General features: G+C 48.1%; 1 protein-coding gene across 5 annotated transcripts in view; it reads left to right on the top strand.

Moving 5' to 3' along the window:
- GSG1L (GSG1 like) overlaps nucleotides 1-18,210 on the top strand; it is a 54,991-nt gene extending 36,781 nt beyond the window's left edge. For 2 of the 5 annotated variants that reach the window (XM_033074189.2, XM_033074188.2), the window contains 3 exons: nucleotides 4,446-4,613; nucleotides 16,286-16,891; nucleotides 17,376-18,210. In XM_033074189.2, the coding sequence (XP_032930080.1) occupies nucleotides 4,446-4,613; nucleotides 16,286-16,891; nucleotides 17,376-17,802 (1,201 nt within the window). In that variant the 3' untranslated portion in view covers nucleotides 17,803-18,210. Of the gene's footprint in view, nucleotides 1-4,445; nucleotides 4,614-10,019; nucleotides 10,088-10,633; nucleotides 12,182-16,285; nucleotides 16,892-17,371 lie in introns of those variants that run through there. The other 3 variants (XR_006163069.1, XM_033074190.2, XM_033074191.2) reach the window with 3 other exon arrangements.
- Nucleotides 18,211-24,467: the final 6,257 nt, after the last annotated feature.

Below are 24,467 nucleotides of genomic sequence, written 5' to 3'. Positions count from 1 at the left end.
TGGGAAAATGGACGTGGCTTTTTTTTTACCTTTCCCATTTATCTTCTAAAATCACATAAAAGTAATTTGGCCAAGACACAGCAACAGTGTTATAGTGCTTGCAAGTTTATAAGAAGCTTACCAAGAGCAGGAGGCTGTGGAGAATAAAAATACCTGCAAACAACATCCCCAGTCCTCCAGAGGCATCAGCCTTTTTGGATGGATAGGGAAAATACTTTCTTCTTGTGATTTCTAAATATAGCACATTATTTTCTTTCCATCTCAAAACAAAGACAAGAATCTTTGCTAACACCAATAAATAAATACTTGTTATGCACAGTACTGCAGGGAATTATTAGTCTTTCCTTCTCACCTCTTCCTACTGTGCTTCATAGGAGGAGTTACTAGCATTTTAGCAACATCTTACAAAATACAACACATTATATTTAAAATACAGCTTATTTGGTGTCTCAATAATGAATATTTATTGCATGTGATTATGGACTTATAAATACATTGAATTCACATATTTATAATATATTAATATTTATAACAACTCTCACAATAATTGTATAATTTTCAATAGATTTTAATAATAAGGCGTATTTGTCTTCAGTAATCTATTTTGCAATTTACTGCAATACTCAAACTTTGATATGTTAAATGTCTTGCATGATAAACACTCATTAGATTATTCTCCTTCATCTTGTGCAAGCCAAGAGCCCCCACAGCTCAGAGTGAGCACCAGGGTCCCTCAGGGCCCACTGATCCCACCCACACTCCCTGCTGGGAGCTGTGTCCCACAGGATGGAGCTGTGTCCCATGGGAGATGGGGATGGAGCTGTGTCCCACAGGATGGAGCTGTGTCCCATGGGAGATGGGGATGGAGCTGTGTCCTGTAGAGATGTGGAGGTGATGTCCCATGGAGATAAAACTTGGAGTGGTGTTCCATGGGAGATGGGTTTGGATTTGGGAGCTGGTATTCCATGGGAGATGGAGCTGGGAGCTGGTATCCCATGGGAGATGGGTTTGGGAGCTGGTATCCCATGGGAGATGGGTTTGGGAGCTGGTATCCCATGGGAGATGGGTTTGGGAGCTGGTATCCCATGGGAGATGGGTTTGGGAGCTGGTATCCCATGGGAGATGGGTTTGGGAGCTGGTATCCCATGGGAGATGGGTTTGGGAGCTGTTATCCCATGGGAGATTGGTTTGGGAGCTGGTATCCCATGGGAGATGGAGCTGGGAGCTGTTATCCCATGGGAGATGAAGTCCAGACCCCAGCCCTGTCCCAGAGCAGCTTGTCCCCAGCTCTCCCTGGGCAACCCCAGCCAGGGAAGGCACAGTGGGCTTTGGTTCAAGGACCAGGAGTGCCCTGGATTAGCTCTCACTGTGGAGGACTCTGAGACTCACAAGCAGGGAAATACATGGAAGCAACATCCCCTCTTCCATATTCCTGGGGTGAGACTTCAGCTTTACCCACACAGCCACCCTGGGAGCTGAGCTCCTCTCCAGTCACTGCAGCCACACAGCTCCTTCATGCATCCCTTGATCACCTTTGTTCCTTCCCTGGTGTTTCCAGGGCAGTGCATTCATCCCTGCAGGATGTGGGGCACGGGCAAACACCAGCTCAGCTGGGACAGTGCTGAGCAGCAGCAGCATTTTAATCCTGCAGTGGTGCTCAGCAGCCTGAGGAGGGCCAGGGTCCTTCATGCCATGCTAGTGATGGGCAGCTGACCTGGAAAAGGGAGGGCTGGAGGTCAAAAGGAGCAAAACCAAGGCTTCTGCCTTGCAGCTGACACTGAACCACCACTGTTGTACAGACCAGAGAACATCCCCTGGCACCACCCAGCCTCCAACACCTTCTTTAAGAAGGGTTAATTACAAATGCCCACCCAGCCTGGTGGAAAACCACACATGGAGGAATTATTTTCTACTCCTCTGGGTTCTGGTGATGCCCTGGAGCATGAGCTTTGAGACACCCTGACCCAGCAGTTGCCCCCACCACCCTGATTTCCATCCTGCTGTAAATGTGCCACTGTAGCACCCACAGAGCAGAGCCCAGAGAACTGAAACAGCCCTGGCAAGTGGGGCCAGGGAACAGTGTCCCCATGGCCCAGAGCCAAAGGGTCTTGGGGATCCATCCCTTTCCCAGGGGCCAGTGGGAAAACTAAGTTTTCTGTGACTCTACCTTCCCTCTATCAAAATGGAATTATTAAAACACCCCTCCCCAAAATGAGGAAGGGCTGCCTATGGTCTGTCAGATGTCTCAGGGGGGTGTCTGTTATCCTACCCCATTCCCAAGCCATTGGCAAAGCCTGCAGGTTGTTCTGGGCTCTGGCACGAGTCAGGAGTGGGCCTGGGGATTTTCCAGGCAGGGGATTTCTGTGCCTCTGAAGATCAGTAGATGTTCACGTTCAGATTGTCTAAAGAAAATAAATTTTTAAAAAGCTCAAGCTATTTGAGCCATGGAGGAATCTGAGAGCCCAGCCCTGAGCTCAGCTACAGGAGGCTCTATGGGTACAGTCCCAGCTCATCTGGGGCACAGCTGGCACGGAGCATTCACAGCATTGTTGTTAAAGAGGCCTTCACCTAAGGCAGGTTAAACTCCTAAGGAAGGACAACCACTCTTTACAATTCAAAATAAATAGCATTTAACCAAGGTCCATAAAAACTAAAGTACATCTATCCTAATTGCCTAATTACTGTGATTTCCCAAATGCCAGGCACTGAGGGTTCATTCTGTATTTCCTCCTCTGAATCTTTCAGCACTCCTGATTTCATGATCAGAAACCATCAGGAACATCCAAGAGAAATTCTCCCTCAAATGCCATTCCCCAGGCACCTCCCAGCACAGTGAGGCATGTGGTTTTGGCTGGCTTCTTCCTGGATCCTGCTTGGGAGCCCAGCTGGAGATGTTTGCAGCTGCTGGAGCTCTTCCCCCACTCCACGTGGGAGGCAGGCTCGTGCCAGGCCAGGAGGATGCTGTGCCTGGACACTCACACCCAGCTCCCTTCCCACTTCTCCTCCCAGCCATGGGAAACTTCTGGGAACTTTGTCACCCCAGGGGTCACTGCATTTCCTTCTCATTTGATTGCATCTGGCAAACAGGTTCAAAAATGACAGGCAAAGAGCTGCCTCCACACATCTCATTGCCTCAGGAGTCCCTGCAGGACTTGTTATGAGCTGAATTTTGAAATCATTGAAATGAGCCATTTCTGTTTACTTGAGCCATTTTTTCCCTGGATTTTTCAGTCCATGAATATGTGCTCTTTTTCAAGTTTTGTCTAATTTGAAATGAGAAACTGCTTCCTTGTCCGCAGGTCCTTTGCAGAATGGGAAAACAGCTCATGCTGAGGGCTGTGTTGACAATGAGTATTTATAAGATAATGCTACTGGGGCTGGGTTCTTTCTGCTCTGCATAATTCAGATCAATTTGTTATAGAAAAAGTGCAAAACAGGAGCAGGTAAAGTGTGTCACCATCACAGATGATGAAGTTAATCCAGCTTAGTTAGGCAGCCACTGTGAACTATGTGTAGCCAGGGTTGTTAGGTTGAGTGTGAAGCCAAGGGGAGCTGGAAGGCAGAGAAGATAAAATGAGGAATTCAGGGCCTTTTTTGGCCTCATGTCATGCCCACAAAGCATCTCAGCTCCCTGGGGCCATGAGTCCCTGGCCAGCCCCATCTGAACTCAAGGTCAGGGAGGGCAGAAGAAGCTGGGGGAACCCTGGCCAGGAGCAGGGAACAGAGCAGCTCCCAGCTGGCCCTGCTTGCCAGGAGACCCAGGACAACATTTGCTGCTCTTCCAGCTTGGTACTGGGCCAGTCTTTTTTATTTTTCTTCCACTTCCCTTCTCCCTCTCCATCCCTGTGCTCCTGGTTGGTACTTGCAGGTGTCCTGGCCCTGGCTGGCCAAGGTTGGCTGGCACTGCCTTCACACTGAGGGTCAGTCAGGAGACCCCAGGTTGGTGACTCCACAGATGGAAGTGTTGTCTTCTATTCTGGTCAGGCTTTCAGAGACCGGGAATGCCAGAGGTGTCCATGAACCAGGAAAGAAGGAAATGCAGTAGTCTGACAAAGGCATGAAAAGCAGATTAGAAACCATCCCTGCAGTGGCACTGTGCAGCCAGTATCCCATGGATGCTGGAAAACTGCCCCAAAAGACTCTCTGGGCATTGCTCCTTCCAGGAGCGTGAGGATTTTAGCACTTGTCTGCAAGGCTCTGAGGCATTTAGAGGGAGATCAGGAGGTGTTTGGCCCTGGTGTTAGAGTGCACCAAGCGTTCCCCTGGGCACAGGGTCCTCCAGGGGACTGACATGACATGACATGAGCCACAGGAATTTGGAGGCAAGGAGAACAGAAGGAGTTTGTCCCCTCACCTTCCTTGCCTGGTCCAGCCTGTGTGTTTGTGACAAATGTGACAGGAGCTGCTGTGTAACCCAGCTCTGTCTGTGGTTTGTCTCTCCACAGCCTGGCGTGGGGCTCCTTCACCTGCTGCATGGCTGCCTCCGTCACCACCCTCAACTCTTACACTAAGACTGTCATTGAGTTCAGACACAAGCGCAAAATCTTTGAGCAGGGCTTTCGAGAAGAGCAGAACTTCCTAGACCAGGAAGCCATCAAGTACTTCAGAGAAAGGTCAGTGCAGTCTGTCACTCCAGCAGGGGAGGTTTCCATGGACTCTGCTGGTTTCAGAAAACCCAGGCTCTCACCCACTGCAGCACTCGTGGGTGAAGCCTTGAGACACCTGGGAAAGGTGTGTGTGAAAGGCAAATGCAAAAGGTTCTCCTTGATTTGGTATTTCTTACATTTTGTGATGTCCCAGTGCCTACCCTTTCTCCTATACTCATTAAAATCTTTCCAATATGCATCCAATTCACAAAAAAGCTGTGCTGCCAATGTAAGCTGATTTCCCCTCTCCAGAAAGGTAAAACTGTGGGTGTGTACCAAATGTGACATCCATCCTTTCCCAGCACGTGCAACAGGCACCTCCCAACAATCCAACAGCTGCTGAGGCATTTTCCAGCCACCACCAGGCCACTTTGGAGCTACCATCTCCCACACACCCACAACCCATCCCTGGCTGCTTTGCACAGCCCATCCTCTGGAGCAAATCCACACAAATACAGCAAAAACCCACACAATGCCCCCTCACAGTGCCACCCACCCTCCCACCAGGTCCTGCATGGACTGGGGTCCTGGTGGGTCCCAAGGACCAGAGATGCTCTGTCACTGCCCAGCAGCTGTGGCTGCTCCAGGAACTCCCTGCCCTCACTCCTTGGTGAGAAAGTCCAGGCTTTGTTTAAGGCTGTGGATTGTGAAGAACACACAGATCCTGGGCTCACACAGCAGGGATGGGCTCCACAGGGTGATGGACCTTCACAGGATGAAGAGCTGAGAAAGTACAGAAAATCCAAAAGTCTGTGGCCTGAAGTGATATAAAGATATTTGGGGGGCAGAAAATATAAGCAGGATTGCATTGCTGTTTGTCAGACCAGTGGGGCAGTTTCTCCATGTGGCAGAGAGTGGTTGGGAAGCTCTGAGGGCACAGAAGGTTTGGAATGATCAGCATTTCAGCAGCAGAGTGAGGAGCTCTCCTGAGAGGGCAGAACTAGAGAGCTTCCATGATTATTGCTTTTCCTTGGTTATCTCATTTATTATTCTATTGTTGCAGTTATCCCCCTGCTGATGTCCAAGTTTTCACTTTACCTTTCAGACAGTCTGGATAGAAAAGAGAAATGAGGCAAACAACCATGATTTTCCTAATTTTGCATTTGGACATGACAGTGAATTCTAAAAATTTCTCTGTGGGAGAAAAGAAAGCCCAGACACAGTGAAGAGGAAGGGGTCAGTGCATGCTTCAGGGTAAATCAGCACCCAGGGAGGGAAACCAGATGAATTACTGAAGTGAGAATTGCAGATAAGAGCCCAGGAGAATTATGAAGAACAGTATCTAGAGTTAGATTGGGAAATGCTAAGGAAACTTGTTGAAGTACCACTGCTGCCCTTTTTGGAACAGTAAATAGCAGAATATATGAATGGCCCAGAGGACAGGTATCTGTTTCTCTCACATGAGCATTGTGGGTTTGATTTGGGCTCCTCTTGCCCTCACAACATGACACAATTCCACCCCCAACAATTCCCTGCTTGGTCACCTCCTCCCAGCCCTTCCACACACACTTGGCACACTCAGCTCAAGCATGTGGTGTTCCCTAACTTCATGATTATGACTTTGTTTTTTTATATCACATTATTTTAATTGTTGTATCTGAATACATAAAAGGAAGCCCAGAGACAGTGTTACCATGGGATCATTCTGGAGATTTAAAGCTGTGCAGCAATATACAAAATGTTTAATTTTTAAAGTGATCATACTCATGCTCAGCTTCCCTGCTGTGCCCTGGGAATGCTCAGACTGCAGGGGTCCAGGGGCTGTCCATTAGCACCACCCTGTTGGGCACACTGTGGGTGCCCTCAGTCCCACACAACTTCCCCAAGCTCCCATCTGCCTTTGCACAAATAGAAAATAAAATGAATCCTCTTTCCTTCCTGTACACATACCCAGGGATACTTCACATTCCCTCCTACTCCTCCACCTCCATGTTCCTTTTCATACCTCATGAATAAAACCCTCCAGCCTTTCTTCCTTCCAGTTACTTTGCACATATCTTCACCCTCTTTGCCTGTTCCTTTGGCTCAGTGCAGAGCCAGCACCCCCTGGAGCACACATCCACCCTCTGTGCTGGACATACCCTGTGCAACAGGCACTTGCTGTATCCCTGCTGAAAATTAAAGCTTTATCATTATTCCCAACAGCTCCATTTGTCATCTGGGACTCAGGGAAGGAAAGTGTCAGTCCCATTTTGAGTGATAAAACTTTTTTGTCAGAATTTTATCCTACAGGCCCCTGCTCCCAGGGAAGAAATTTGCTTTATGAAAAGTACTGGCTGTCAAATGCTGCTAATCCTCCACGTTTTCTCAGCTATGTCATTGTACTGTGCTTCATTTTAATTGCATGCCACTGCATATAACAGCAGCAGATTTGCTGGGAATGTGGATGTAAGAGCTGAAATGTGGATGTAAGAGCTGAAATGGTCCCTTGAGAGCTGCCAGTTCAGCAGCTGTTCTCTGTGCCCAGCAGAGCAGGAGGTGCAGGGGATGAGCCCCATCATCCATCCCAGGTTTGCTGTGCTAATCCCCCTGCACCAGCTCCCCTTGCACAGCAGCCTCACCCTCTGTGTCCCTGCTGCTCCTCCACTTCAGCATCCCCATCCCAAGAGCAGCCTCTGCTCTGGAGAGCATGGGGAAGGCCTTTAACACCACACCAATGTCTGTGTACACTCCAGATTCTGCTGCACAGCCTGGTTTGACCCCACCTTAGCCAGCACATGGAGTTACCCAGCCCTCAGTCAGACAGGAGCACATCCAAATCCTCTGCCTCCCTGCACCCCAGGGCTCGAGCATCTCACTGCTCCTGCCACTGGGAAAGCATTTCAGCAGCAGCTGAAAAATCAGAGATTCATGGTGTTACATACAGTTATGTCCTATCCAGGCCTGGGATACTGCAAAAAGTCCAGACAGACTCTGTAGCTCACACTATAAAATCAAAAGATACCAGAGCTCTTCAGATCCAATAGGTACAATAGCCTTCAGGGTAACTCTAAGAAAACCAGGTCAATTATACAGACTTGCAGGTATTATTCATGCTTTAAGTGTTCTATAAAATTATCAGAATTATCTGCAAAGTCAGCTTTCAGTCTTTGTCCTTCAAGTGTTTTTCCTTCCTTTTTTTCTTGTTTTCATTTGAAATGAGTATTTGTCTATAACTTTTGCTCATCTTTTTCATTTTCTTAGTTCATTGGGTGTCTGTTCATAACAAGTATCTCTCTTCCATCTCCGAGTTTCTCTTTCTGCTCTGTTTTGCATGAATACTCTTGCTTCATGTGGTCCCTCATCTGTGGTTTACCCCAGCCAGCAGAGGAGGAGCCCTCACTGCCCTGCTGCTTCCTTCCTTCCTGCTCTGAGCATCCCTCCAGAATAGCCAAAGGGACAGGAATTCTTTGTTCTGTCCAATGAAGTCTGATAATCTCTGTGACAACAGCTGCAGGAATGGTGACAGACCTTCTCCTCTCCCCCTGCCCAGCTGTTCAGTAGCTGCTGTTTTAGCAGCTTTAGCTCTCCCCTGCTGTTTTGGCAGCTTTGTCCCTATGGCTGTGTAATAATTAAGATGCATTCACAAGAATTCTGCTCGTTTAGACCAACCAGCTCCTCCAATACCATCATCACATCCATCCGGGCCAGGGCCAGCACAGCCAGCTTACCCAGGCTCAATGTCTTTCCCAAGTTTGTTCTCAGCTTCTTGCCTTCTTTTTCTTCCATATATTTAAAAAAAACCCTTCAGGCACCCTCCCCAACACACCTTTCCGTTCTCCCAGGATTCTGGCAGATTTTGCTTTCAGGTTAAGAATGAAAACTTTGTTCCCTTGCTCTGCTGGTGGGGCAGAGGGAGCTCCTGAGTAAGGGGCAGAGCTGCAGGGACAAGGACAGGAGAAGCTGCAGGGAGGACAAGGGGGTGTCCAGGCTTGGGGTGAAGGCAGGTGAGGACTGAAACCTGAGGTGAGGGATACAGGGCTGAAAGGGTGGAAATCACATCCAAGTGAGATTGATCAGACCCAAGAGGAGAGCTCATCACTGCCTCAGGCAAGGAATGAAAAGTTTGTGGGGTGATGAGAGGGAACAGGAATTACCCATGGCCCTCTTTCAGTGAGGACAAGAGCAGCTTTTGGAGGTGGATCCAGGCTGGTGAGGGGTGCAGAGTCCCACTGGAGCTGAGGCCATGCAGAGATGAGTCAGGGGGTTATCCCTGGGGGACCCCAGAGATCAGCACAGCTCTGTCTCAGTCTGGTATCCAGCCTCGTGCTCCCTGTGAAGCAAATCTCACTTCCAGGGGCTGTTAAACCAACATGTTCAGCAAGTAAATCTGGAAGATTCAGCCTCCCCCAGCTCACCCATCCGTAGCACAGCATTTGCAGCTGTCCATCAACACCCATTGTGCCATTGCAGCTGATTTCACATTTTTCTTGCTGACTGGGCCCTTACTCTGATCTGCAACACCAACCTAAGCAGGCAGATGCTACTGGTGAAATTCTGGAGTGAGCTGAGTTCAAACTGCCATTGATAGCAGTGCAGACAAAATCTCTCTGCAGGGACAGAAAATGTAGTTTTAAGTGCTAGGAGCAGTTTGAAACAGACAGCAGGACCAAAGCTATTGCAGAGCTAATAAATCAGGACTATTCCCAACACTGTGAGAACCAGAACTTTTCAAATCATCATTCACATGCTATTTTTTCCCTTTTTGCACATTTTTGTAATGTATCATACTCACAGCTTGCTTCCTCTAAGTCCATTGTGCTCGTGTCAGATGTGCAGATCATACCAATGCCTTCCAAAGACATCCCAACCTTTTGCTCTTGGCCACCCAGGTACCTGAGCAGGGCTTCAGTTACTGACCTAATGTACCTCCCATTGGCAGAGCCAGTAGCTCTTCACACTGACATCAATATTTCCAATCCTTCTATTCCCCTTTCATCAGTGCACAGGAGTGAGTGCAAGGTGGATTTGTTCTGTACTTTATTCTGCAACACAGGAAGCTTTATCCACAGAGCTGCTCCTTCTGGAAATCACATGGCCTGGCACTAAACCAGTGCAGCAGCAGCATCCCCACTTCCAACACACACATACTGCACAATGCTGCTGGGCCCCTGTGCTTAGATCCATCCTGAAGAGGGGAACAATGGATAGATGCAGCCCTGAGCCCCTCATTGCTATTCCCCTTGGCCTCTTTGCATGATCTTTCCCCAAGAGGGGCAAAGCCAGGGGAACCAAGTCCTCCCTGAGCCCATCAGGATCTCCATGGTGGGCCTGGCTGTAGATGGAGGAGCCCAGGTATGTTGACTCTTACTGGTTTTGACCCTTCCATTTGTGTGCATTTGGGAGCAGCCTTTGTTTCTGTTCAAGGTGCTACTTCTATATTCTCTTTTCCAGGGCTGAGGAGGAGAGGGCTGAGGCTGGGGACCTGAGGTTACAGTGCCTCCATAGCTGCTCCCCAAATAGTAAGTGACCATGGCTAAATGGCTTGTCCTGTCCCCACGCTGGCTCCCTGGGGCCCAGAATGAGGTTTGGAGTAGGCAGCTTTGGGAATAGAGGTTTGTTGCTTTCCCAGACAGCACTGCCCAAGAGATAACCAACCAGCATCAGAACAGTACAGAATTCTCCAGCATTCAATTTAGGATGTGCACATATCCTATAATTTTGTGTTATCTCAAGAAGCTGTGACTTCATAGAAGTTTAAAAATATGCTCTAATTTACACCTGTATAACTTTCATTATCACTACCTTTTTTCATCTATATTTATCACCAATTCATGATGATGCATGCTATTGAATATAAAAATGATTGAAAGCAGCTTTGGTAGACAATAACGTTAGTATAATTAATGCCATTTCTTGCACTTTCTATGGAAATTGCTGTGCTTTTATTCAGTGTTTGCAAAAGCTCTTGCTTTAAGCTATGGGAATCAGTGGTTCAATGTGCAGAGCAATGCTGGAGCATGGCTCCTGCCCTGCTCTGAATACTATACTTTTTCTTTACTCTCCAGGAAAGATGTGTGCAGTTTCATGCATCTATTTCCTTGGAAAGAAAGCAAGTGATCCTTCATTCAGCAGGAGGGAGCCTTGGGAGAGTGACTTGCTGGCTCTGCGCTGTTAAAATTTGGAAACCTCATGGCATTTTGCTGCCTCTGTCTTGCTGAGATGCACATCTCAGCCACATACTCATGGAAGCTTGGTGTCTGTATCCCCACCCCTGAGGGTCCTGCTCCCTCCCCAGACCTGCTGGAACAGCTCTCCAGTCCCATGTCACTGCAGGTGGTGTCCCCATGATAGTGCTGGCACTGCTCTCCAGCTCAGTTTGTCATCAGCTCACTTGGTGACTCCTGCTCCTTGAAAATGTCATATCAGTCATGGACCTTTCCTCAGGCTGATCCATGTGTCCTTCATTCTCACAGGCCTGAAAATGTCTATTGGTACAAAATTGATCTGGGTCATGCTTCCTGATAAAGTTCCTCACCTGCCAAGCTCCTGGCAGGTACTCAAATGTGCTTATTTTATTACTGAAGCCTGTCCAGAGGTCTTTGTTTCAAAGAACTAATAACAAGCCTAGACAATAGGTGTTCCAAGGAATAGGCTCTGCTGTCCTATGGCCAGCCCTGTCCCAAGTGTTTCCATTTTTAAGGACCCAGAGCTCACCCCACAGGGTGCTGACAGGGTTGGGAAAGCAAATCCCAAACGAGAAGCCCAGAGTCAGGTTAAAGAACAGTGGCCATGCCTCAATATTCCATCAGGCTCAGCCTCACATCCGTTACCTTCTGTAATGAAATCAGATCAATATTAATGAAGTGACAGGAGTGGAGTTGTGCTCTCAGTTCACTGTTTACTTACAAATCCAATAGAAGCTGCAAAATGCTCATTATCCATGCTTATTAGGGAGTAAAAACCATTAGTTACTGCTGCTTGGGATGGCACAAAGCCCCACAACGCTCAGATGAACCTCTCCTTCCTCGAGCAAGTCCACCAAGCCTGGGCCTGGGCCTGACCCCAGGATCCTCCTTGGTGCTGGTTCCAGGGTCCCACACTCCCAGTCCTTGTCACATCCCCCGTGCCAGCAGAGGACTGAGAACAGCGTGAGAAGGGCTTGGCTAAAGGCAGAGCAGCCACCGAGGTGACACTGACCCCGTGGGGGTGTGGGAGAAGGGAACACATCAGCTGGAACACCAGCCCAGCAGCCACAGCAGAGGAAATGCCAGGAGCTCACTGGGAGCACTCCATGGACACTTCCCACAGGGCTGGTCCCTGGCCAGCAGGACATCAGGAGGCACCACCTGGAGCTGTTTCTGTCCCTCAGTCCCGGCAGGACCTGCCAGGAGTGCTCGGAGCCGGCTCCAGTCTGAACCAAGCTGCAGATAAGGAATGCTGGCTCATCCTCAGGCATCGTGAATCTTTCTGTCCTCCCACGAAGACCAAGCAGGGCATCTGTCCTTGTTGAGAAGAAAGGATTTGGGGGAGTGTCCCTGAGCAGTGGAAGAGCAAAAGCTGTACAGAGGAGAACAAGGCTGAGCGATTGTGGAAGACAAACACTACCTGGCAAGGTGATTTTGGAAGAGAGATTGTTAAAGGTTTTTGAGCAGCCCATCAGCACTGTGGGAGCACAGGTAGCACAAAGGGCTTCATGCCAGGGCAGGATATCAGGTTCCTCTGTTGGCAAGACTGAGCTCTCCATTTTGAGAAGTGGCCTTAAATTATAAATTCCATCAAAAGCTTGAATCCAGTTCCATTGAATCTATCCAATCAAATCAATGCAGTTATTCAGTCTTGATAATTCTATATTAAACCATTTAATGTCCATCACTGAACTATAATTTTCTTTTAACAGAGTTAAAAAGAAAATTATTTTATTTCCTTTAAACCCCTTTAGCAGGGCTTAAACTTACCTGAGCTGAGAACTGCACCAGGGAGCTCTAACTATAACTTGGCATCCTCTGCTCTCCCCAAGCTACCTTCCTGTGCAAACATATGGCACTGGCCCCTATACATCTAACACCCCTGGACATACCAAATTTAGCACTTCCAGACACTTTTAAAGTCTATTTGCTGTCATTTTTGACCTTGGAGATCTCAATATTTTCTTTCAGAAGTGCAGGGCTGGGAGATATCAATGCTCCAGCTGTGTATAGCCACTGCACAAAAATATAGAAAGAAGTTTCACTCAGGTTATTTTTGTTGTTGTTGCACAGTTATTTATTAGCAAGAAATGCTCACTGTTATTAGGCTCCAGCCAGCAATAGTCCCTGATTTCAGACATCTCTATGTCCATGCCACTTCCACCCTTTCCTCCAGACTGTGAGGCATTAACAGGAGCAGCCTGGATCCCACAGGGCAGGTGGGACAGGTGCAGATAGTGAATGTGAAATGGGCAAGAGAGAGGCAGGAGAAATATCACAAAGGACAAGGAGGGACAGATGTGGTGGCAGAGCCAAAGAGGAGATAAATAGCCCAGAAGAGGACAAGCTGAGCAGGAGAGAGCAAATTCTTACTGTTTGTGGCTGAAAGACTCGGTGTTATTTGAGGCAGATAAACCCAGAGTTCAGGACACCAGCTTCTCTTGTAGAAAACTGAAAGATTATTCAAAATTAATTCAGTGTTAAAGAAATAATATGTCACTGTTTTGGCAGCGTGGGCATTTCAGAAGGGTCACCTGACAAAGAGGAGGCCTTGAAAAAAATAGTTTTATTCTCATGTCATCACCCTGTAGGCATTTCCCCTGGGTCCATCCCACAGCTCTTTTACCATCCTCCCACCCCGGCTGTCTACAGTGAGATTTATGCAACCAATCCCTCAGTACTTCACTCTAAAGCATAGTGTAATTTTTTTCTATTCAGACAAGTTCATCAGAAGAACTCTAGGTTTAAAACATGGTGGAAATGATTCATAAAAAAAATAAACCAAAAAAGAACATCCACTGGGTTTTTTATTCCCCTCGATCGTGAGAGCCATGGAAGCGAAGTGGTGCTGGATGTGCAGGCAACTTTCAAACATCTCCAAAAAAGTGTGTAGCACCAGCTCAGCTGGAGAGGGCAAGGCACAGACGGCAGCCAAGGTCACTGTGACAACGGGGAACATGCTTTATATGCTGAGCAGCACAGGCTGGGAGGCGGCAGACAACAAGGGCTTGACGCATTTGAAGTGTCGCTCAAAGTTGAGCCAAGGTTTCTCCTTGTGGAGGTACCTGACAGCTGCAATCAGCTGCCTATTTCATGTCAGCATTGATTCCAACTCCAGGTCTTGCAATTCTTCCTGTAATTTATTCAGTTCATAGTGATTCACCACATTAAAAAATGGGTGGGGAAAGGCCCCCTCTGATAAAGCACCATGGTTACGGGTCGAAGATCCAGGTTTGCTGCGCTGGCAGCAGTGGGAATCTCGTTCCTGTCTTCAGGCAAAGCCTTGCCCACTAGGAAATTCCAAAGCTAAAGGTCTCAGTTCTGTCCTCACTTACTCACTGCTAACACCCAGGCTGACATTTTGCTTTAACATTGCTTCTTGAGCTACCAGGTTTTCTGCTTCAGAGATAAGGAGGATGATAAAAGTAAATGCAGTCCCATGTGGAGCCCGTGAAAACTCAGGGGTGGAAAAGGGAAGCAAAATAAGCTGACAGTTTATAATAAATTTTTTGTTTCCTCCAGTGCACAGGTGAATTGAAGGGTTTCTTATATAAATTTCAGTGGGATTAGTTATGAAACGTGCTTTCTGTCACTCTTAAATTGCATCTTTCAATAAATGCTTCATCTCCTATTGCTAATCCTGGATTTATGCAAAAACCTCCCCAAACCACCACCCCCCCCGCCCCCAAAAGCCAACCCTGTCCCACACAGCTAAACATGTGAAATGAATTCTTCCAGACTGTATGTCCACCCAAATAGCCCTTCACTTACTATGCAGATGCTATTCCCCCCCTAGAATGGAGGTAGGGATTGTTCTCAGTTTCGTTCAGATAGTTTTACACATGAGATATTTGAGGATAAACACATGTAATTTTAACAGAAAAAATGCATTTTTGTTTTAATTGCCTTTAAATGAGATTGTTTCTTGTCTACCACAGTCCAAAGTATGACCTTGACTCATGCTGGGAAGGGGCAGAAATCCCTCTGAGGCAAATAACTCTGGTTTTCCTGTAAAAACCTTTTTATTCATCAGGGACTCTTCTGCAACAGACACTGTAAAGTCAGTAGAAAATGAGACAGCCCAGACACTCCAATGGAAGAGAAGGATGGTGAGGTGGGACTCAGAGGGGAGAAAAGTGAGAGGGGAAAGGAGAATGGGGGGAGGAATAAATTATTTTCGTAGTTAGGCAGAACCATAGAATAGCACAGTGAGGACAGGGACCCTGGAGGGCTCTAGTCCAGCCCTGTGCTCTCAGAATGTCCAGGCTGGATCAGGCTGCTTCATTCCTTGCCCAGTTAGGTTGGAACACGTCCAAGGATGGAGATCCCAATACCCAACTGGAATCTACCCCACTGTTTGAACACCCTCAGGGTGGAAAATCTTTTCCTCATGCCCAGTTGGCAATTCTGGCCTTCCAGTGCTGTTCTGCCAGGTTAAGAAAGCAAGGCACTCCCAGGTGCTCCCTGGGACACGTGTGTGCTTGTTTTCTCTCCTGCCCTTCACATAACCCATTTTATGATTCCTTTTAGGCTCTGCTTTTATGCAAAAGCTCTGTAACTGTCTGCATTTCCAATTATAAAACCTTTAAATTTGATTTAAACCTGATAATTAAGCTGTGATATAGCAAATTAACCCTATTGAAGCCCAGAGGTGTGAGACATGCTCTTTAGAACCTAAAGTGTTTGGTGTTTAATTGCATCCAGCACTGAGAAAGGTGAAGGGAGGAGGAAAAGTGACTGTGCAGCTCATTCAGGCCACTGGTGCTGGCAGGACAGGACCTCATCCACAGACCTCACACATCCCATCCAGACCAGGATTTGCTGCTGTCTTCCACCACAAGAATTTACCAGATGCATAAAAAGACTCAGTTGGTCCCTGGCACCACTACAAAAGCTTGTCATGTCCTTTGGCTGTTAGAAATCCTGCACCAGGCTCTGCACAGGGGCTGTCTATGTGTTCCCCTTCAAGGTCAAGGCATTTCTAGCTGTATTCCCTACCTGTCAGGAATAGTTCCAGGCCACAGGGGTGGAACATCTTCCTCTCTTGCCATCAGTATTGACAAACTGAGAAAAACTGAGCCATCCTCTGAAGCATGAGGGAAGGAAGGCAGGACTTCACCCTGGGCAGGATGGGCAGGGAGAGGTGGCCACGTGCAGCCAGATTTTTGTGCTTTCACAGTCATTATGCCAGTGGCTTTCATCCCTTCCTGTCCTCCCACAGCACCAAATCCTTGGTTGTGACTTTTGGGAAGGAGAACGTGGATGCCCCAGTGGTGCTCACTGAGGAGAGCTGACACTTGCTCCCTTGGCAGCAGGGAGGAACTGGTCCTGAATTCTTGTGCCTTATTCTCAAATGCTTTGCTCTTGGTCACGAGAAGCAGAGGGTTTCACACAGACACGAGAGGCAAACCAGCTTGTGGGGAAATGCACTTGTGGGAAACAGGCTTAAAATTGTCCCAAAATAGGCCTGAAATTTTCTTATAAGCCTTTAGCCTAGTCCAGAGGAAAAAGTGTGTGTTTGTCTTTCTTCAGGGCTTCACAACACCCAGCTCTAAGTGTCACTAGCCCGCAGAGGAACAGGAGTGACCATAATGCTCAGAAAATCCCCCCATTCGCTACGTCAAGCTCTTCCAGCGACACATCAAGCAGCTCTTCACTTTCATCAGAACCAACCAGCCAGATCTCCATGGTTCAGGATCAAACCCTGCTGGACATCACCTCCATCACTAGATTGGCCCCAGGGGAATCACCAAACCCTCAAGCACTTGAGCAAAGAGATACAAATTTAGCAATATCGTGTTCCAGCCCACTGGGAGCAAGGACTATTCCAGCATCTTGCCCAGCCAGCCTCAGGCTCAATCTAACACCCAGCTCAGCCAAGCCACAGCAATACTCTGACTCCTCTCCAGTCAGCCCAGGGATCAATGCAGCTTCCTTCTCCACCTTCTGTCCTCACACAGCACAAAACCTACGAGCTTCAGCTTCAGATCACACACTGACCCCAACCAGGACAAGCACAAGGCCTCCAGCAGCAGCGACTCCTGAAGAGAGTTCCCAGGCTCCTGGCTATTCTAAAACTGAATTAAAGAATACAGGAAAGGGGTTTGAATCAGATCTGGAAGATCCTGATCATGAGAGGTACGTATCCAGAGCACACAGGTGTCTAAGTCCTCAAATGGCCCGTGTTGGCATAGAATCATTAAGAGCCCCCTGTAAAAAAAGTTAAATATCTTTTATGATTGAGATGTTCCCAGTGTTTGTTCTCCAGTAACCACCCTGTGCTTCCACTAAACCCTGTTACCAGGCAGCAAAATGCCCCATTTCCATACACACATTTATCTCTCCAGACCTCATGACAGACCTGGGCCAGGTTCTCAACCAGGGCAGAGTTTTCAGGTGCCTTCTTTCCTTCCAAAGGAGGCAGCACAACTTTCCCTTGCAGCAGCAGAGAGAAGCTGTGCTGTCCCTTGGAGCCTGGCAGAGCAGAGCAGGGCATGGTGCTCAGTGACACGGCCGGGACGTCCCTCCCAAACCTCGGCTCCAACCCCAGGCACGCTGGGCTGATCCCGCTGCTCCGAGCCCCTGAACTCCACCCTGTCTCTGCCACTTCTTTCCTTGGCAGGAGATTTGTAACCACACAGGAATTCCAAGCCATGGAGAAAGAGCTAGAGCATGTAAAGGAAGACCTGAAATGCCTGAAGTGGAAGGTGAGGCACATCGGGGAGACGGTGCAGCCCCTGGCCGAGGACAGCAAGAGGTACAATGGCTACACCCTGACGGAGCTCAAGGCCATGGTGCAGTTTGAGGATGACCCTTACAAGGCTGCCCACAAGATCCTCACTGCCCTCTTCAGCGATGTCTACTGGCCACAGCACCCAGCTGCAGAGCAGGCCTGCAACTCCCGCTCCCTGCCCAAGCCCAAAATAGACCCAGAGCTGTACATGGTCTACTGTGACATCCTGAAAAGCATATTCCCTGGAATCAGCAGCCAGACCTTGAGGGAAGAGACACAACACACGCAGAAAAGCACACAGAGAGCAGTGCAGTAACAGCAGAGCCCACAGGTGATGTGCAAGGTGTGAGCTCTGCCGTGGCTTTAGAGGACTGGACTGTGGCCGGTCCCGTGGGTTGAGTCTGTCCCTGTTAGGTATGGATTGTCTGTCAAGGTGTTGGTGAGCTCTGAGCCCTCATGCCACTTGCCCAGTGACACAGAGTGGGAGGGCATCCTGCACTCTTCCCACATTTTAGAAAACAATTGCTCCTTTGGTGTCTCTTTCTATCTATGGACGTTTCCTTGTTTCCAGCAACTACAAATGCTGACAAAAGAATCCCACGAAGGCGTTGTACGTCCAAGCAAGGGCCTTCTCCCAGCCCCAAACAGACCAACCAACCAGCATCTGGGTAGTTTCTATTTTCTAGAGTGTATCATTCATTAAATGACATTACTTGTTAGAAAATTCTGCTTGTTCTTTATTTATTTATTTGTCTAAAAATGTTTTGCACATCAAATCAATCAACATCATAACTTGGATACACACTGGAATGAGACCTGGGAATTTGAAACCTTCCTCTGCCCAACTGAATTCTTGTTTTCAGGGGCACAAACCCAGGGCACAGTGGTGAGCAGCTGTGGTGAGCCCAACAAGGTCCCTTTTCAGGTAAGGGGGGTCAGGGTACAAAACTGCCATGTGTTCCTAAATCACCAATCCAGCTATGAGACAGGGGCAGGTCTGTGGCCTCCAGCCCTCCCAGTCTGTGGTGACTGGGCTGACAGAGCAGCTCAGATGTGCTAACCCAGCTGAAAGGTTGTGGCCCCTTGCAAGGCTGAGCACTGCTGGGGAGCCTGTGCCAAGGGAAGGAGGCTGCTGGTCATGGGGGACACACAGGAAAATGGCCCTGGAGCTCCTTCATCCCCATCTGGGAACCAGAACGTGCCATGGATGAACAGTTTGTCCCCCAGCCAGCCCTGCAGAGGTGAGAGTGGAGGGCTGGAGGGATGTCCTTGTGCTACACTGCTCAGTGGCAGTGGCAGCCACAGCCCCCTGCCCCTCAGGTTCACTCAGTCCCTCTCAGAGTCAGTGACACTTCTTGGAAAGAGTCACCTCCCTGGTCTCAGTGTGACAAACACATAAAACCCCAGCACACGTCCATCCTGCTCCTGCTAGGCCCTGAGGAGGGTGAGAGGGAACCTGAGAGTTCAGCCCCCCTTCTGCTCTGCTGGGCGGTAATCGACTTCCAAAGCTTATTCCAAAAATAACAGGGAGGAGAAAAAAAACAATTACAAAACCACTGAAAGCAGATCATTCCCAGTGCCACCACAGATCCAGACACCTTGGGCAATGGGAGGGGGCCACAGCCACACTCTGACCCTGCTGGGCACATCTCCATGGGGACACTGCCTTCAGTGGCAGAGCTCCCACTGCCTTTCAGCAGGATGGTCTCTGCTGCACTCACACACATTGGTTTAAGCTCCTGTTGTTAGCAATTTATTTCACTTCCAAGCTGCTGTGCAGACTCAGGCACAGCACTGCCCACACAGCCTCTCTGTGCCACACTGCAGCCAAAATCCACAGGCAGAGCTGGCACCTCCAGGTACCTCCAGGGACAACAGGGTTGTGCACAGTGTGTGCCCTTGGCACATGACAGAACCCAAAGGGACTGGGAAGAGCCAGTTCCCTCCACAGGTGGGCACAGGGCTGTGTAGGATGATCAGAGTCACTGGAGATGCAGTGTCCCCGCAGAGCAAATCCCCAGGGTAGCACCATCACAAATCCAATGGAAGGCTCTGTGCACTCTGGAAGGGGTGTCTGAGTCTCACACAAACACCCCCTGCATCCTGGTCTGCTTTCACGGCTCTTTCTTGTGGGAAAATCTGTCCCTTTGGATGGCATGGGTGGGACTGGGCTGATCCTCCTGGCACAGAACACACACAGGCACTGCCCCACACTCATTTTGCTGTGGCAGACCAGACCCCAGCTCTCTCTCTTTGGAACTTCCCATCACCTCCAGTGGGCACTGAACTGACACAAACACATTTAGCAATATCCATCTTTATATGTTGCAGTGCCTACCCTCCCTGCCTGTAAAATCTTAATACATTTGTTCCTGTGAGAACAGGCTCTGTGGTTTCTCATGAGGCCAGACAATATGCTCAGATTTTCTCTTTTAGCCTCATTCTCCTCATGCCTCAGTTCCAGCACTAGTCCATGAATTATTTTTATCAACCTTACATCACCAGGGCTGATTCTGTCAAATAGTGTCAGTTCTGGGTCCCTTTCAGGTTTCAGTGTCTTCTACAGGGCCAGTTGTGCTGTGAATCACCTCCACCCACTCTGGAGATGTGCATCAGGTCTTTTACCCTGATAATCTTGGCTTTTAGCTATTCCAGGGGATTTTCCAGATCATTTACATCCAGCTGGAGCCAGTCAGTCTTGTCAGAGCTTCTATACCTTATTAATAATAATAATAATAATAATAATAGGTATCTGTGCCTTCCAAGCCCTACATTCTGTCCCAGAGCCTTGCCAGCCATAGCAGCCCAAGGACTCAGCTGTGAGGGAGGGGGAAGAAAGCAGCAGGACAAACCCACTCCACCCGTCCTTTGCAGACTTCTCAATTCTTCCTCTCCCTCTGCTGCATTTACACTTTGAAGGCAGCTCTGCTCTGTGAAGATATCTCAGTCTTCAGTTACTGCATTAGCTTTGTGACCATTTCCTTGTACTTGGGGCACCTTCTCTGATTTCTATACAGGTAGAAAAATACACTGATTTTCTACTCATTTTCCTCCTGTTGATGTGCATTACCAAGTCATTTCATCCCTCCACAAGTCTCAGCTTTCCTTGCTGCTTTGCTGGGGAGGGAAGCACAGCTGTCTGCCCACAATCCCAGCGAGTTTTTCTGTGTCCAGTCTATTTTTTCTGCCTGCACCCACTCCTAACACAACAGGAGGGCGAGGGCTGGCCGCCCACACCTGCAGGAAGAGCCCTTCTCCCTGCAGAGCACAGAACTGAGTCAGCACATCCAAACTAAGACAGCAGTGTCTTAAATATACAGGCCTGAAAGCAATTTTTTTGGCGTTGATTTTTAACATCCTGTGCTTGCCAGAATGTGCCCTGTTACAGGCTTGCTCTGTCTTAAGGCTCTAGGTCTTGCTGCCTGGTATTCAGACAGAAAAGCAATTACACAGCCCCATTACTGTGACAGTTAAAGAGATTCAGTCATTGTTCTTCTCGGACAATTCATACTGATTCCAGCCCCTCCTGCACGCCCCCTTAGCATAAATAAGCCTTCTCTCCAAAATGTTATCACCTCCACTTGTATGGAGACAGGCAGGGCAGGCAATCAGACGCACAGTGAAAAATTAGCCTTTAAATCCATGTTGCATTCTGCCTACTCTTCATTAAACTATTTTTTTTTCTTGAACACATATTCTTGAGCTCAAAGACCCAACACCCCACCAAGTTACTTTCTTTCCTTTTCTCTCCTAACTACAGACCTTCCATTTGCTATTTTGCAGCCAGGAAGTCATTAGTATCACACTCATTGCAGGGACATGCTGGCTGCCAGGCACTCACCCTGCTATATCCTGGGGGCCTCAGAGCCCTGGCACAGGCTGCCTTCCCCCGTGTCATCTCCCAGAGCAGACGTCTGGTCAGAAGTCTGAGGACAACAATACTTTTTGCAGCCTCGGGCAATCTGTAGTTTGCACTGATTGATTGCCTTAAATAAGCAAGCTATTAATATCCCCCCTGCTGTGGCCCGATGGGCTCCAGTTGGCAGAACAGATTCTAAAGCAGATAAGTTGTGTTAAACAGAGGGTCCTGATGCATGCTGCTCATGGAATCACAGAATCATTTCAGCTGCAGAGAGCCTCGGGAGCTTAGCTTGTCCAACCCCTCTGATCAGACAGCATTCTAGTTAAAAAAACCTGAATCATAAACTCTGTGCTGCAAAAACTAAATTATTGCAACAAAAACAAGCTCCTAACAACAAAAACAACAACATTTTTAAAATAATAAAAGGACTTAATTTTCATCTGCATCAGTGGAAAAAGAAGATAAATGGCAAACTTTTTGTAGCACTGGTTTGGAGGGCTCTTTGCTGTGGTTAGATCTACATGCATCACCAATTCATTTGTCAGCCTTCTCATTAATATCTCTAATGCATAATTGCAGTCAAAGTCACTCATTGAACCGTGCATTTTATGACCTGAAGGGTTACCCCTTCATACTGTTAATAATAATATCCCTGCATAATGCAAATGCTTTATGCAAAACAAGTCCACCAGCTCTTCTGCTTTATGACTTAAAATACAGCACAGCAAGTTTTAGGCAACCATCTGCATCTTTATATCAATTATGGGCATCATCTGTCCTGAGCTGCGAGTCCCAAGGGTTTGGGCAGTGCCATTAATTACCAGTAATGCCTTCTCCATCAGTCCCACCTGAATGTCTGCTCCTCATGATGTGCTCTCTATACATTTATACACCCAGTGCCTCTGGCACACTCCATTTCAGCCTGACTTCAGTAATTTTCACAATAAACCTGCAATCTTTGTTTTCCAAGGTGAAAGTGCCTCCCGAGACCCTTTTCCATTTCTCCTATCCATCCGTTTCTGTAAATGGTTACTTCTGCACTCTGAGCTGGAGCCCTCCCCCACGGACCTCTCCCCTCCTCGGAGTCTGACAGGGACACAAGTGCCTTATAAATCATCTCTGGACACTTACTCCCAACCCACAGGCTGGTGACAAAACTGCAGATGCCCTGAGGGCCTTAATGCTGCTCCCCCAGGAACAAGAGTGACACTGGGGCATCCCAAAGGGCTTCAGACGAGCACACAAGAGCCCTGATCCTCCCAAGCACTGCCCTGAGACATGCAGATTGTAGCTTCTTGCCCATTTATTATGAAGAGTAAATTATCTGAGTGGCCCTAAGAGAGTGATTAAAACATACATCAGTGTCCAGGTGGGTCAGTGAGTTTTGATCAGATCTCCCATTTTGTGTTAATATTCAGATACGTTACTACCCCAGAGAGATGAATAATAGTGGCTATTTAATTTCTCTGACAATATTAAACATAATGAAAAGTCATACTATCATCCCACATCCTTCCCCATGAATTCTGGCCACAGACAGATCTCCTGTTGGTAATGGAAATGTCACTTTGATTCATCTGTTCACCAACAAATCCTTACCAAACAATTTCCAGTATATAGCAAGCCATCCCAAAACATTCCTTTGGAAACAAGCCAGAACTGACATTCCCTGTAAATTAGTTTTTACCACTGTTTAGGCTCAGACCATTTCAGGTAGCTTTGCTACTTACTTTATTTTTAGCAGTGTTTCCAGCATACCAGGAAAGAGGCAGATCATAAGACTTCTGCTAATCTGCAAATCTGAAATTATAGTTGAGAGATGGAATTTATTATTACACAGCTCAATGACAACAGAGATGACCTTTCTGCAATGCCAGAAGTTTTATCCATGCTGATCTGTGCCTTTAATCAGAGGAACAGGGTGGCGGGGGGGGAAGTACAGGTTATTATGTGCCAAAGGAAAAACTTCTTCCCAATTAGGACAGTTAAGTATTAAAATAGATTGCCCAGAGAGGCTGTGCATCCTCCATCCCTAGAAGTTTTCCAGGCCAAACTGCTTGAAGCTCTGTGTAACCCGGTCTGACTTCTGTAAGAGGTGTGTAATTGCAGAAAGCAGCCAGGAAAGCCTTTGATGAATGGGAGGACAGAGCCAGGAATAGTAAGAGGCAGGAACAGCCCCACTGGGGCATTACAGGCCTGAACCCCAGCGTGTCCCAGCTCCCTGTGCTGGCCAGAGCCTCCTCCTGCTGTGCTGGGGCTCCCTTGGCCCCCAGCCCTTTCTGATGAGATATAAAACCTCTTTCTTGCACAAGATGAAAGTCCTTTCCCCAGCTTGTTTCACACAGAAACCTCTGCTCTGGCAGCCACCTCACGCTGTCAGGCAGAAGAGAATTCTCAGTGAAAGAGATAAAAGAGCTCAGCTGTCCTGGCTCGTTGGATTTACCACAGGATCCTTCTCTTCCCCCAGCACAATGGTCCCCTTGGGTGAGGAGCCACTTCCCTGAGAAACCTTCCCTGCTGCTGACCACACTTGCTCTGCATCCCAGCCTCTGCCCCACCTCTGTTCCAGCTCCAGCTGCACTGACTGGGGACAGTCTGGAGGCCAGTTCAGGGATGGAATCTGGAATCAGTTCAGTCCATAATTCTTAGCTGTGCTCACACTCTCAGGAGGCAGCAGCTGGGTGCCAGACTCTTCCTGGCCCTTATGGTGGCTCTGAGGTGTCCAGACCCAAAACTTCCCCTTCCACTGCTCCCACCCCAGGCTCCTCCAGGGCCACAAGACTTTCAGGTTATAAATGCTCCTTTGCTGAGAAGGAGACTTGGCTATTTCTAAGTTCTTCTAGCACTCCCTGACATTCACCTCTGCATGCTTAGCCCAGCACAATGTTCTGTCAAAAAATAGCGTGAAGCTCCTTTTTCAGTTAGATTCAGAGCAGCACAGGAAAACAAGCAATGGAGCTCTGAAACAACAAAGTCCATTATTCCAACCAGCGCTGCAGCATTTCACTTCCTACATTTTTCAGGGCAGCCTCATTCTGTTTTTATCCTCCTCAAGCTCCACTCTGTACCTCCTGCACAAGCAGGACCTTACCTGAGATGCCACACTGCTGCCAATAAAA

The sequence above is a fragment of the Catharus ustulatus genome, chromosome 16 (genome assembly GCF_009819885.2).
Source record: "Catharus ustulatus isolate bCatUst1 chromosome 16, bCatUst1.pri.v2, whole genome shotgun sequence".
Classification (NCBI taxonomy): domain Eukaryota; kingdom Metazoa; phylum Chordata; class Aves; order Passeriformes; family Turdidae; genus Catharus; species Catharus ustulatus.
The sequence above is the reverse complement of the archived record's forward strand: the minus strand, read 5'-3'. Positions and strand labels throughout refer to the sequence as shown.